We start from the raw sequence: 12,365 nt of genomic DNA on the forward strand, positions 1-12,365 counted from the left end.
TAGTGCACACTGAGCAGGGACCAGGCCAGCCCCTGTTTCGAGTGTCAGCGATGACGTTTCATTTCAGTGATTGGGCAGAGACTGTGACAGTGACCACAGCTTCTTCCCCCTGAGGATGCTTCATTTGAGTATCCCAGCATGCATTGGAATCCTCAAATGAAGCGTCATCAGACAGGAAGTATGGAAAAACAATCAATAGTGGTTAGATAGTGTAGTCAGGGAAGAGTCGGGGATTTTTTTAATGCAGCCGTATTAGAAATTAGTTTAGATTGGGGCAATAAATATATAAGATTTAGATTGAAATTTCTTCAGCCTTTAGAACACCCCTTTAATTTAAAATAATAATAATACTGAGTAGAAGTTCAGCTTATTGGTTTGACCGTCCACAACAGTCACATTCTCTCATGTGGCCCCTTAAGAAAATAAATTGCCCTTCTCTGTGTTAAGGAATAACATAACAGATGACGATCTGTTATGATGTTTACCATAAACTTCAATATTTAAAGAGCAGATCTTTTTTTTTTTTTTTGCTGTCCAAAACATGTAGTGCAGGGTGTGTTTTTGGTCCAAATAAAAAGTAAATCACATTTTTAGGACATTTATGTCCCCAATCACATGGTTACTATATTGGATCGTGCCGAAATGGAAATATCTACTGGCCATGTAAATGTAGCCTAAGACAACATACTTTTTAAAAATAGTGAATTGCAGATTGGCTATTTAGCACATTGTCTAACAAATGAAAACTACTTTTATGGAAGTGTAGTAACCATTTAATGCATGGTAGTCAACATATATCATTCATGAACTGCCAGATTGTACTCACTGGTATTCCTGCTGGTCCTTCTTCACCTCGATCTCCCTATTGAGAGAATATCAAAACAGCATTCTAAATTTGATGATCAGTGCATTAAAGGGAGTCTGTCAGCACAGAATGACTGCTCAAACCAAGCACAGGCACTCGTACATCACGGAGGAACCAAGCATTTAAATACAGCTTCCGAACTGCTGGTTTTCACCCTCTCCTTTTCTTTGATAACTCTAACTTTATAGAGCAGAGAAGGAAGGAAAAAAAAATAAAATAACTAGGTGGGAAGGCACAATTAAATGTTTGGCCCCACCTTTGTACACCGAGCGCCTGTACTTGGTATGAACGGTCTTTTTGTGCTGACAGAGTCCCATCGAAGACAATTTAGCACCACTAATGGGCACAACAAGATGCCACACAAATGATGCAACCATTAAACTTATGCTTCCTACTTGCTTTCCAATTACCTTGACTAAATGAAATAATTACTAAGGAAGATTTTCCAAATACTTTAATTAGAGCAATTGTAAAAATGGTGAATTATGAGATGACTTTATGTTCTCAACATTATTAGAAGATATATATGTATGTAGACTAATAAGTGCCTGAACTTCACCACCAGATGTGATCTGTAGGTTAAATTGTACCAATACATGGTAATTATTACATTATCATTAGGTAATAAAATTCTTCTACATGGCCATCATTAAGTCCGAGATATCTGTAGTGTAAATGATTGCCTAGACTAGGTAGGAAATACTATGTGTGACCTGAGCCACTGAACAGAGGCTGACTAAAGCCAAGTTCCAGTATATTGGTCAGCATTTTACCTCAGTATGTGTAAGCCATAACCAGGCATTGAACAATCAGAGGAAAAGTATAATAGAAACACGAGCACCACTTCTGTATTTATTACCCACTTCTAGTTTTGGCTTATAAATTCTGAGATAAAATCCTGACCAAAAACTGAACATATGAACATGGCCTTAGTCCATCTGTGCACCTGTATAAGACCACATGCACACAATGAGTATTTGCTGAGTTTTTAACCTCAGGATTTGTAACCCAACACCAGGAGGAAAAGTATATTAGAAACACGAGCACCACTTCTGTATTTCTTACCCATACCCACTACTGGTTTTGGCTTACAAATTCTGAGGTAAAAAACTCACCAAATACTCAACGCATAAATGTGGTCTTAGGCTATGTGTCCACATTGCTTTTTACCTGCTTTTTACCTGCTTTTTCAACCGCAGCGTTTAGGCTATATGTCCACGTTGCTTTTTACCTGCTTTTTTGCTGCTTTTTCAACTGCAGCGTTTAATGCCAAAATGGATGTGTTCTGCTTTTCAAGCAAAGTCTATGGGAATTTGGGTTTCTTGTGAACACTATGCTGTTCAAAATGCTGCCTTTTTGTGGCAGAAATTTGGGCAAAAACTCTGCTTTTCAAAAAAGCAACATGTCAATTGTTTTTGCCATTTGCGTTTTGAACTGCAAAGCAGAGTTTTTGCCCAAATTTCTGCCACAAAAAGGCACCTTTTTGAACAGCATAGTGCGGACAAGAAACCCAAATTCCCATAGACTATGCTTGAAAAGCAGAACACATCCATTTTGGCATTAAACGCTGCAGTTGAAAAAGCAGCAAAAAAGCAGGTAAAAAGCAACGTGGACATATAGCGTAAACGCTGCGGTTGAAAAAGCAGGTAAAAAGCAGGTAAAAAGCAGGTAAAAAGCAACGTGGACACATAGCCTTAGTCCATCTGTGCACATGTGTAAGGCCATGTGAACACAATGAGTATTTGGTGAGATTTTACCTCAGTATTTGTAAGCCAAAACCAGGAGTGGAACAACCATAGAAAAGTAGAATAGAAACACGAGCACCACTTCTGTATTTATTACCCACTCCTGGTTTTGGCTACAAATACTGAGGTAAAATCTTGACAAAAAACTGAATGTGTGTGCGTGGCCTAACTTAGGCTATGTGCACACTTTGCGTCGAGGTAGTTGCAGTTCAAAACGCTTTGACCACAATAACGTGATAAGTACAGGTGCGTATTTACCGCGTTTTAGCGCGATTTACATGATTTTCCATTGCTTAAAGTCAGATGCGTTTTGAAAGCAAAGACACTACTAAATAAAGTTTAAACATTCAAACACTATGGAAAAAATGGAAATAAATGATAACAAATATCAAAATTATTAACAATCAAAACTTGGCTTATTTTTATTAAAATGATAAGTTTGTGATAATATTTATGCATAAAATTACATTTATTTATGGATTTTCTTACAAATAATTGTCAAACTGTGTGTGTGTGTAAACGGACATATCCTGCCATTAATATTTTTGCAAAAACGCATGCAATTAATTTGTCTTTACCCCTTCACGACCGGCCGATTTTTCGCTTTCCGTTTTTTTTTCGCCATTCTTTTTCTGAGAGACGTAATTTTTTTATTTTTCAGTCAATATGGTCATGTGAGGGCTCATTTTTTGCAGAACGAGCTGTACTTTTAAATGAAACCATCAGTTTTACCATATAGTGTACTGGAAAACGGCAAAAAAAATCCAAATGCAGAAAAATTGCAAAAAAAGTGCGATAGCACTATGGTTTTTGAGATATTTTATTCACTGTGTTCACTATATGGTACAACTGATGTGTGGGTGTGATGCCTCAGGTCAGTGCGAGTTCGTAGACACCAAACATGTATAGGTTTACTTTTATATAAAGGGTTAAAAAAAAATCGGAAGTTTGTCCGAAAAAAGTGGCGCACATTTTACGTCATATTCCGTGACCCGCAGCGTTCTCATTTTTCGGGATCTATGGCTCAGTGATGGCTTATTTTTTGCGTCTCGAGCTGACGTTCTTAACGGTACCATTTTTGCGCAGATGCTACGTTTTGATCGCCTCTTATTGCATTTTGCGCAAATGTTGTGGCGACAAAAAAACGTCGTTTTGGCGTTTGGAATTTTTTTGCCGCTACGCCGTATACTGATCAGATTAATTGATTTTATATTTTGATAGATCGGGCGTTTCTGAACGCAGCGATACCAAATGTGTGTATATTTTTTATTTTTTTAACCCTTTAACCCTTTCACGACCGGCCGATTTTTCGCTTTCCGTTTTTTTTTTTCGCCATTCTTTTTCTGAGAGACGTAACTTTTTTATTTTTCAGTCAATATGGTCATGTGAGGGCTCATTTTTTGCGGAACGAGCTGTACTTTTAAATGAAACCATCAGTTTTACCATATTGTGTACTAGAAAATGGCAAAAAAATTCCAAATGCTGAAAAATTGCAAAAAAAGTGCGATAGCACTATGGTTTTTGAGATATTTTATTCACTGTGTTCACTATATGGTAAAACTGATGTGTGGGTGTGATGCCTCAGGTCAGTGCGAGTTCGTAGACACCAAACATGTATAGGTTTACTTTTATATAAACGGTTAAAAAAAAATCGGAAGTTTGTCCGAAAAAAGTGGCGCACGTTTTACGCCATATTCCGTGACCCGTAGCGTTCTCATTTTTCGGGATCTTAGGCTCAATGACGGCTTATTTTTTGCGTCTCGAGCTGACGTTTTTAACGGTACTATTTTTGCGCAGATGCTACGTTTTGATCGCCTCTTATTGCATTTTGCGCAAAAGTTGTGGCGACAAAAAAACGTCGTTTTGGCGTTTGGAATTTTTTTGACGCTACGCCGTTTACTGATCAGATTAATTGATTTTATATTTTGATAGATCGGGCGTTTCTGAACGCGGCGATACCAAATGTGTGTATATTTTTTATTTTTTTAACCCTTTAATTTTCAATGGGGCGAATGGGGGGTGATTTGAACTTTTAGGTTTTTTTGTTTTTTTTTAATTTTTTAAAACTTATTTTTTTACTTTTTTTTTTTTATTTTACTAGTCCCCCTAGGGGGCTATTGCGATCAGCATTCCGATCACTCTGCAGTATCTGCTGATCACAGCTGGAAGGCTGTAAACAGCAGATACGCTGTCTTTCTCTTTTGCTGTGCCCCGGGCACAGCGAAAGTGAAACCAATTCATGTGTAGTACAGGAGTCATCACATGACCCTGTGCTACCATGACAACTATCGGGAGTCACGTGATCGCGTCACGTGACTTCCGGTTTCGGCGGTAAGTAAAACTTTACCGCGATCACGCTTATAATGGCGCTGTCATGTATTGACAGCGCCATATAAGGGGTTAATCGGCACGAGCAGATAACGATTCTGCTCGTGCCTAGCAGGCACACATCTCAGCTGTGAAAATCAGCTGAGATGTGTGCCGATCGCGGCATGCTGCCGCCGGAGGACCGCGGGCAGTAAGATTATGTCATTTAGGACGTAATTTTACGGCCCGCGGTCGTTAAGGGGTTAATTTTCAATGGGGCAAATGGGGGATGATTTGAACTTTTAGGTTTTTTTGTTATTTTTTAATTTTTTAAAACTTTTTTTTTTTTTTACTTTTTTTTTTAATTTTACTAGTCCCCCTAGGGGGCTATTGCGATCAGCATTCCGATCGCTCTGCAGGATCTGCTGATCACAGCTACAAGGCTGTAAACAGCAGATACGCTCTGTTTCTCTTTTGCTATGCCCCGGGCACAGCGAAACTGAAAGCAAGTCAGGTGTAGTACAGGAGTCATCACATGACCCTGTGCTACCATGACAACTATCGGAAGTCACGTGATCGCGTCACGTGACTTCCGGTATCGGGCGGTAAGTAAAACTTTACCGCGATCGCGCTTATAATGGCGCTGTCACATATTGACAGCGCCATATAAGGGGTTAATCGGCATGAGCAGATAACGATTCTGCTCGTGCCTAGCAGGCACACATCTCAGCTGTGAAAATCAGCTGAGATGTGTGCCGATCGCAGCATGCTGCCGCCGGAGGACCGCGGGCAGTAACATTATGACATTTAGGACGTAATTTTACTGCCCGCGGTTGTTAAGGGGTTAAATACATGTTTTCAGCCTCAAAAAAGCATGTAAAATGCAAGAAATTTGATGTTGCTTGCGTTTTGCATCTTCTCATTGACTTCAATGTTAGCAAAGCGCTGCCCAAATGGCAAAAACAATTGACATGCTGCTTCTTTAAACGCTGAGTTTTTGCCCAAAAATATGCAAATTAAACACTGCGTTTTTAACTGCAAAGTGTGCACAAGAAATCCACATTTCCCATAGATTTTGCTTGAAAATCAAAATGCATGCATTTTGGCATTATAACGCTTCAGTTTATAACGCTGCAGAAACGCAGGTAAAAATGCAAAGTGCGCACATAGCCTAATACATTAGGATTTGGGAGAAACAATTCAAGAGGGGGCACTGTATGATAAGCCTATATACAATTCTTGCTGTTTTTTTCTACCTTGCCTTGAGCAATATACAAAAATGATCAATAAATGTGAATATTCCACTTAATACTATATTTATAACACTATGTTTAGTAATTGCTATTTAATATTTACATCACCTTTTCTCCTCTGGGTCCAGTTGCACCAGTTAATCCCTGTTTCAAAAGATTCTTGCATTAGTCACATTCATGGATATGGAACAGACCCATATATCTTTGAGTCTACACTACCAATTTAGATTGTGAGTCCCAATGGGGACAGCAGTGATAATGTCTGGAAAGCTCTGTGGAATTAATGGCACTATGTAGGCAAGTAAAATAAATATATGTCATGCAGGAATAGATGTAGCAGAGCTGATTTGTTCATGTAACTTATTGTGCAAAGGAGAAAAAAAAATCATTGTCCTATGAAAAACGTTGTACAGCATTCTTCTAAATATGTTGCTGCAAATTACACATTTATTTCTGTTATGTTTTTGCACAAGTAAGTGATCTGAGCTCTAGCACAATGAGGCTACATTATTCCAGCATTGGAGTTACTATAATACTGCCCAAACCATGGGTAGAATGAATTAGAGCCTGACTGCATGCTTAGAGACAGGTATATTTTTCACTGAAACACTCTGACATTTCAGAGGATATGGAGTTAGAAGATTTGGCCAGGGACCATAGCTAGAGAAGAGACTAGTCTGATGCAGCTGCTGGCTGGCATCTCCCAGCACAAGTCTAGCTATGGGAGAGACCTGTCCATCACCGGAAGTGGTGACTTTAACCCCTTCATGTGTATCGCCCAGGGAAGAGGGTACTCGGTCCCGGGTGGTTGCAAATGAGAATGTCACTCTGGTGGCCGTTGCCCGATCCCGTGCCCTGGGGCTTCTCTTGTAAAAGGGGAATTATTTTAAGTAGGGATGAAATTTAGTGTACGTGACGCCACCTGCGGGTTGCGGTTAAGGGTGTAGAACCGCCGCTGCTGAATGTGGGTACTTCCAGGGCTGGTGGTGGTTGCAGCAATGATGTTTGGGGCCTCCGCAGGTAGAGCTGAGCCTCGGAAATTTATCGTGCAATAATAAGGGAGGCCAGTCCATAGATTGAATTAAACAGTCCTTACTCACTGTAGACCCTCAGATGGCTGGTTCCGGTCCCTCTATTGCCAGTGCCAGTTGGTCACCTAGGTGCTTTTTCCCCAGCACTCTCAGTGTAGTTGAGACCCCAAAGCCTGGAACTTTGGGGGTCCCCCAGCTGTGATACAGCGGTCTGTCTGTTCGGCTGGCAGTGCGGACCCTGTGGGTAGGTAAGTGTCCGAACCCCGATCCTCTCCCCTGGAGAGCCCTCACCGTGCAGGTAATTTCCAGGCCGTAGGAAACTGACACCTGACCCAGGGCCCTGTGCCCCGTGCGTGCCCAGGCTCAAGTGGTGCTCCCTCGTACCGTCCCTGGGGTCTTGACTTTGGCCCAGAGGTACTTGTTTGCCCTCTGATGGCAACCTGACTCCCGTGTCACCGGGTCACCGTTACACAGACCCAGCTTGAGGCACGTCTGCTCCCTTCACTACATTTCTGCAGAGTCCTCTTTTTCCCCCCACCAGGCTGCCTAGTTCCTGGTCAGGCTCTGCCCACTGGGTGGCCCTCTCCCTATTTAACTAGCAGTGCCCCCTGGTGTGGTGTAGGAACTGGGAATTTAGGTGTGTGTTGCAGTTGCTGGCACTGGTGTTACAGGACCGTGGGGGGTAGGTCCTACATCCCCAAGAGGATGCATTTCCCTGTAGTGCCCTGAGTGGTTTAGGGGCGCTACACGTGACCTTGCCATTTTCCGTTTTTTTTCATACCCTTCTTCCAAAAGCCATAATGGTTTTATTTTTCCGTCAATATTGCCATATGAGGGCTTGATTTTTGTAGGACGATTTGTACTATTGAATGAAACCACTCATTTTGCCATAAACTGTGCTAAAAATAGGAAAAATATTCCTAGTGCGGTGAAATTGCAAAAAAAAGTGCAATTCCACAGTTGTTTTTTTTTTTTTATTTACCATTTTCACTATATGGTAAAACTTATCAGGCAGTATTATTCTCCAGGTCAGTACAAGAAAGTAGATACTAAACAGTAAGTTTTATTTATTCGGTAAAAAAAAAATTAAAAAGTGTGAGTGTGATATACTCACCGACCGCTACTATCTCCGGTATCCATCACCGTTCTTCACTGCTTCTCTATGACATCACGATTCTGCAGTCTCTTTTAAAATGTAAGTCTACGGAGCCTCATTTTGTGACTTTCATTGTAAAATTGACTTCTGGCTCCTGCATGGTACATAGTACGAGCCGGCTAGACAGAACTGAGATGACGTCAGTGAGAAGCAGCGAAAAGCGGCGCTGGTTCCCAGAGATAGCAGTTGTGAGTATATTATCATACTAACACTACATTACATGTATGTACATACATTTTATTAATAAAAAGTTAGTTGGAGTGCTTCTTTAAGTATTCAGCCATATTAAAATAGGGTTACTAACCGTTTGACCTGGTACACGACCTTGTAAATGCTGTGGAGTGAAACCATCTGCGCAAGAAGTACATGATTCCCCCTATATCAGAAATCCAGAGTAAAAAATTAAGGCTACAATTCCTAAAGTGAATTCTGCTTGAAAAACTTGATGGATTTTTTACCTTCCAAAACACTTGTGTGAACCTAGCCTAATATAATCTATTTACAAAATCACTCAATAGGGTCTCTAATGTTCACCGAAAGGGCCTGATGTTTACTAGAACTGCCAGCATGCAAAGTGGGATCCAATAGTTTTCTATGGCTGCTCTCATAGTCAAAGAGTGAGATCTAGCAAGATCTTTGCCTTAACCAAGTTCTGCTGCGTACTTTACTAAGCTGTTAGCTGTTCGTAAATGGCCTAATAAAGTATGCAACAGCACTTGGTTACAGCAAAGAGCAGGATCTTGCATGATGATGCTTCTTTACTGCAGAGTTGTGGTTCTTTTTCTCTAAGAGAAATTATTCTAAGGCTGCCCACTCCAACAGGGCAGCTCCAGATTCGTAAGGCTGCGCACGTTGCGTACTCCCTTGACAAATACTCTGCAGCGATTTGGTAGTGCATGTGCACTTCAAATCGCTGCAGAAACACTGCGTAATGGATGCATTAAGTCGGCAGAATAGATGCCGATTTCATGCACTATGGATGCTGCTTCTCCCATAGACAGAATGGAAGCAGCATCCAAAGCGCACAAAATAAGTGACATGTTGCTTTTTTGAGTGCAGCGCAGCGATTTGGCTCAAAATTTCAGCATGCAAGTCGCTGTGCTCTCAAACGCAACATGTGGATGGATTATACACGATCTTCATAGATTGTGCTGGGGACGCAGGATGCATGCGTTTACGCTGCAGTGCAATACACAGCGTAAACGCATGAAATTACGCAACATGCGCACATAGCCTTAATCTTTACATCCCAACTCATTCTGGATTTAGCCATCCAGTATATGGTCTTAATTGGTGATTTCCTTCACCAGTGAGTAAAACATCCTACTGGACTCCAAAGTCCTGAATAAGTACACATTTACTGAGTCTGCTAACACAAAATTATATGTTGATGTATTCAACTTCCGCTGTTCTATATGCTGTCTTCAACTCAGACTGCTTATTTAACATGAAAGGTTAAAATGGCCCATAATTGAGCAAAGACACTTTCTTCCATCATAGTCTGTATAGCTGGAGTTATATGCACAGGATACGTGTGCCTTTATGTATCTGTAGTACTTGGAAATTTATTGGATACTCCAGGAGAAACATTTTTCATTTATAGCTCCTCATCCACAGATTCACCATGAAGATGGGGCATTTGACCATATGTCATGCCGCTTAATATAAACATGAAAAGAGTTACAAAAACAGCTGATGTTCATAGTTAGTTTGGTGTGGCAGTGCATCTGTTTGAGTGGCATTTCATACAAACTCCACTTCTCCAGGGGTATCTGGTTGGGAGAGATGGAAATAATGATGGGGGTGATAGTTCGTGACACAACCTGTGGTACTCGGCCAGAGACAGCCTGATGCTGCATGATGGGACCTCTGGGGCAGATTGTGACACAGCTTGGTTGATATAGCTCTCCACAGGTAGAGCTGAGCCCCAGGGTGGTTGGGGGTAGTAGTAGGCGATGGCGGTGTGCAGACGAATAAAGGAGTGACACAGGGATGCAGTCTCAAGGTGTTTACTCACTGTAGCAGGTTCCAAGGTAACACGACTAGTCAATGACCACCTTTGGAGTGCTGGGTTTCACAGTGATGGGCTCTAGTTGATCCCAGGTAGTTCGGAGGTCAAGACCGGTGCACCTTTCTTCTGTACCTTCCCTGGTCGTCTTCCTGCACTGACTTCGCTCCCGCCTATCCTGTGCCTACGCACACAGTGCCCTGAGCCGGTGTCCGCGGACTCTGTCGGATGGCTTGAAGCTCTGTCCCTTGACCCTATGTGGTCACCTTCCAGCGGATTCGTGTGCGGGTTTGGCTTCGGTACTAGATGTGTCGTTAGTCTCTGGTTTTACTATCGGAGCACGTTGGTTCTTCTGCTCTAATCTAGGACCAGTCCCCGTTCTGTGGCCAAGTCCCTCCACTCCAATATGTTGTATGTGGAACGAGACCACGGGTGTATGGCACACTTTCCAGTGGACTCTAGGACCCCTTCTGTCTTGTGCCTGGGTCGAGCTGCACCAGCTCCAGACCACAGGTCTTCACTCTTCCACTGCTCCTTCCAACTCCCTTGTCCCTACAGTTTCTCCTACTCACTAGACTCCACCCTCCAGACCCTGTCGGATTAGGGGGAGATGCCATCACTAGTGGTGGCTATACATAGCATTAATGGCACCAAGCCCTAACCCTGACCCGGTGGAGAGCTGCTAATTCAGGTGTTGTGTGTTTTGTCTGCATACTGGTGGATGACCTCTTCCGTACCCAGGATGGAGCACCACACCTCTGGCTGAGGTGCAGTACCTCTGTGGCGACTGATGCCTCAGATACGCCACATATCCTATGCCTATAACTCCAGCTATACAGACTATGATGGAAGAAAGTGTGTTTGCTCAATTATGGGCCATTTTAACCTGTTAAATAAGTAGTCTGAGTTGAAGACAGCATATAGAACAGCGGAAGTTGAATAGATTGCACATGACTGTATTTAGTGGATAGATAATAAATGTTTCTTGCTTAAATACACTTTCAATGGTCTGAAGAAACGTCTCTAAGAAGTCATATAGTATAGTTATTGCTTCTGATACACCATGAGATGTCATTGGAGATGTCTACAGAGACTTCACAAGAAAAATTCCGGATCCTCCATGAAATGAATGTTGGACAGGATAAAGTTATTCAGATGCATTGCAGGCAAACGCCCTTGATCACTGACTCAGGGCGTAAGTCAGTGATCAAGGGCGTTCGCCTGAAACACGTCTGTTAACTTTATTTGATCCACCATGGATTTTAATATGGAACAATAAAGAATTCCGTTTTATGGAGGATCTGGAATTTTTCTTGTGACGTTGTTTCCCGTTGGTCGACGGCTTTTACCAGGACTCCTTCTCGTATAGTACCGTACTTCAGGTGAACAATTTAGAACCTTATTGGTGAGCATATAACCTATTTATATATGCCTACAGAGCCTTAAGGCCCCTTTACACACTGCAACATCGCAAACGACATCACTGTAACGTCACTGGTTTTGTGACGTAATAGCGACCTCCCCAGCGACATTGCAGTGTGTGACACGTAGCAGCGACCTGGCCCCTGCTGTGAGGTTGCTGATCACTACACATCTCTCAGGACCATTCTTTGGTCCTTTGTTTCCCGCTGTGCAGCATGATCGCTAGAAAGTCTCAGTGTGTAAAGGGGCCTTTACAGTGACTTCGTTAGCAACTTCCCTTTCAAAAAGCTGCTTTTAAACGTCCCCAATGACTAGCTAGGTCGTTCTGCAGGTCCGTATCGCTGTTGCGTCGTTTTCCAGGTTTGCCTGTTTGACAGCTCACCAGCGACTCACCAGAGACTTTGTAGCGAGCCCGGCCAGGTTGGGATCGCTGGTGGGATCGCTAGAAAGTCTCAGTGTGTAAAGGGGCCTTTATCTGTGTGTAGGGTTGCTATCTTGACTTATCTAGGTCTTCAATAGTACAATAGAGTGTCATTAACTTCCTTGTCCTTTGCTAAAGGTACCGTCAAACTAAGCAA

General features: G+C 42.2%; 1 protein-coding gene across 4 annotated transcripts in view; it reads right to left on the minus strand.

The window, feature by feature from the left end:
- COL16A1 (collagen type XVI alpha 1 chain) overlaps window positions 1-12,365 on the minus strand; it is a 345,470-nt gene that overhangs the window by 111,519 nt on the left and 221,586 nt on the right. For all 4 annotated transcript variants that reach the window (XM_075336132.1, XM_075336133.1, XM_075336131.1 and 1 more), the window contains exons 25-27: window positions 8,662-8,733; window positions 6,279-6,314; window positions 827-862 (exon numbers count right to left, since the gene is read on the minus strand). In XM_075336132.1, coding sequence (XP_075192247.1) covers window positions 827-862; window positions 6,279-6,314; window positions 8,662-8,733 — 144 coding nt within the window. The remainder of the gene's footprint in view (window positions 1-826; window positions 863-6,278; window positions 6,315-8,661; window positions 8,734-12,365) is intronic.

This window comes from Anomaloglossus baeobatrachus, chromosome 2 (genome assembly GCF_048569485.1).
Source record: "Anomaloglossus baeobatrachus isolate aAnoBae1 chromosome 2, aAnoBae1.hap1, whole genome shotgun sequence".
Taxonomy (NCBI): Eukaryota; Metazoa; Chordata; class Amphibia; order Anura; family Aromobatidae; genus Anomaloglossus; species Anomaloglossus baeobatrachus.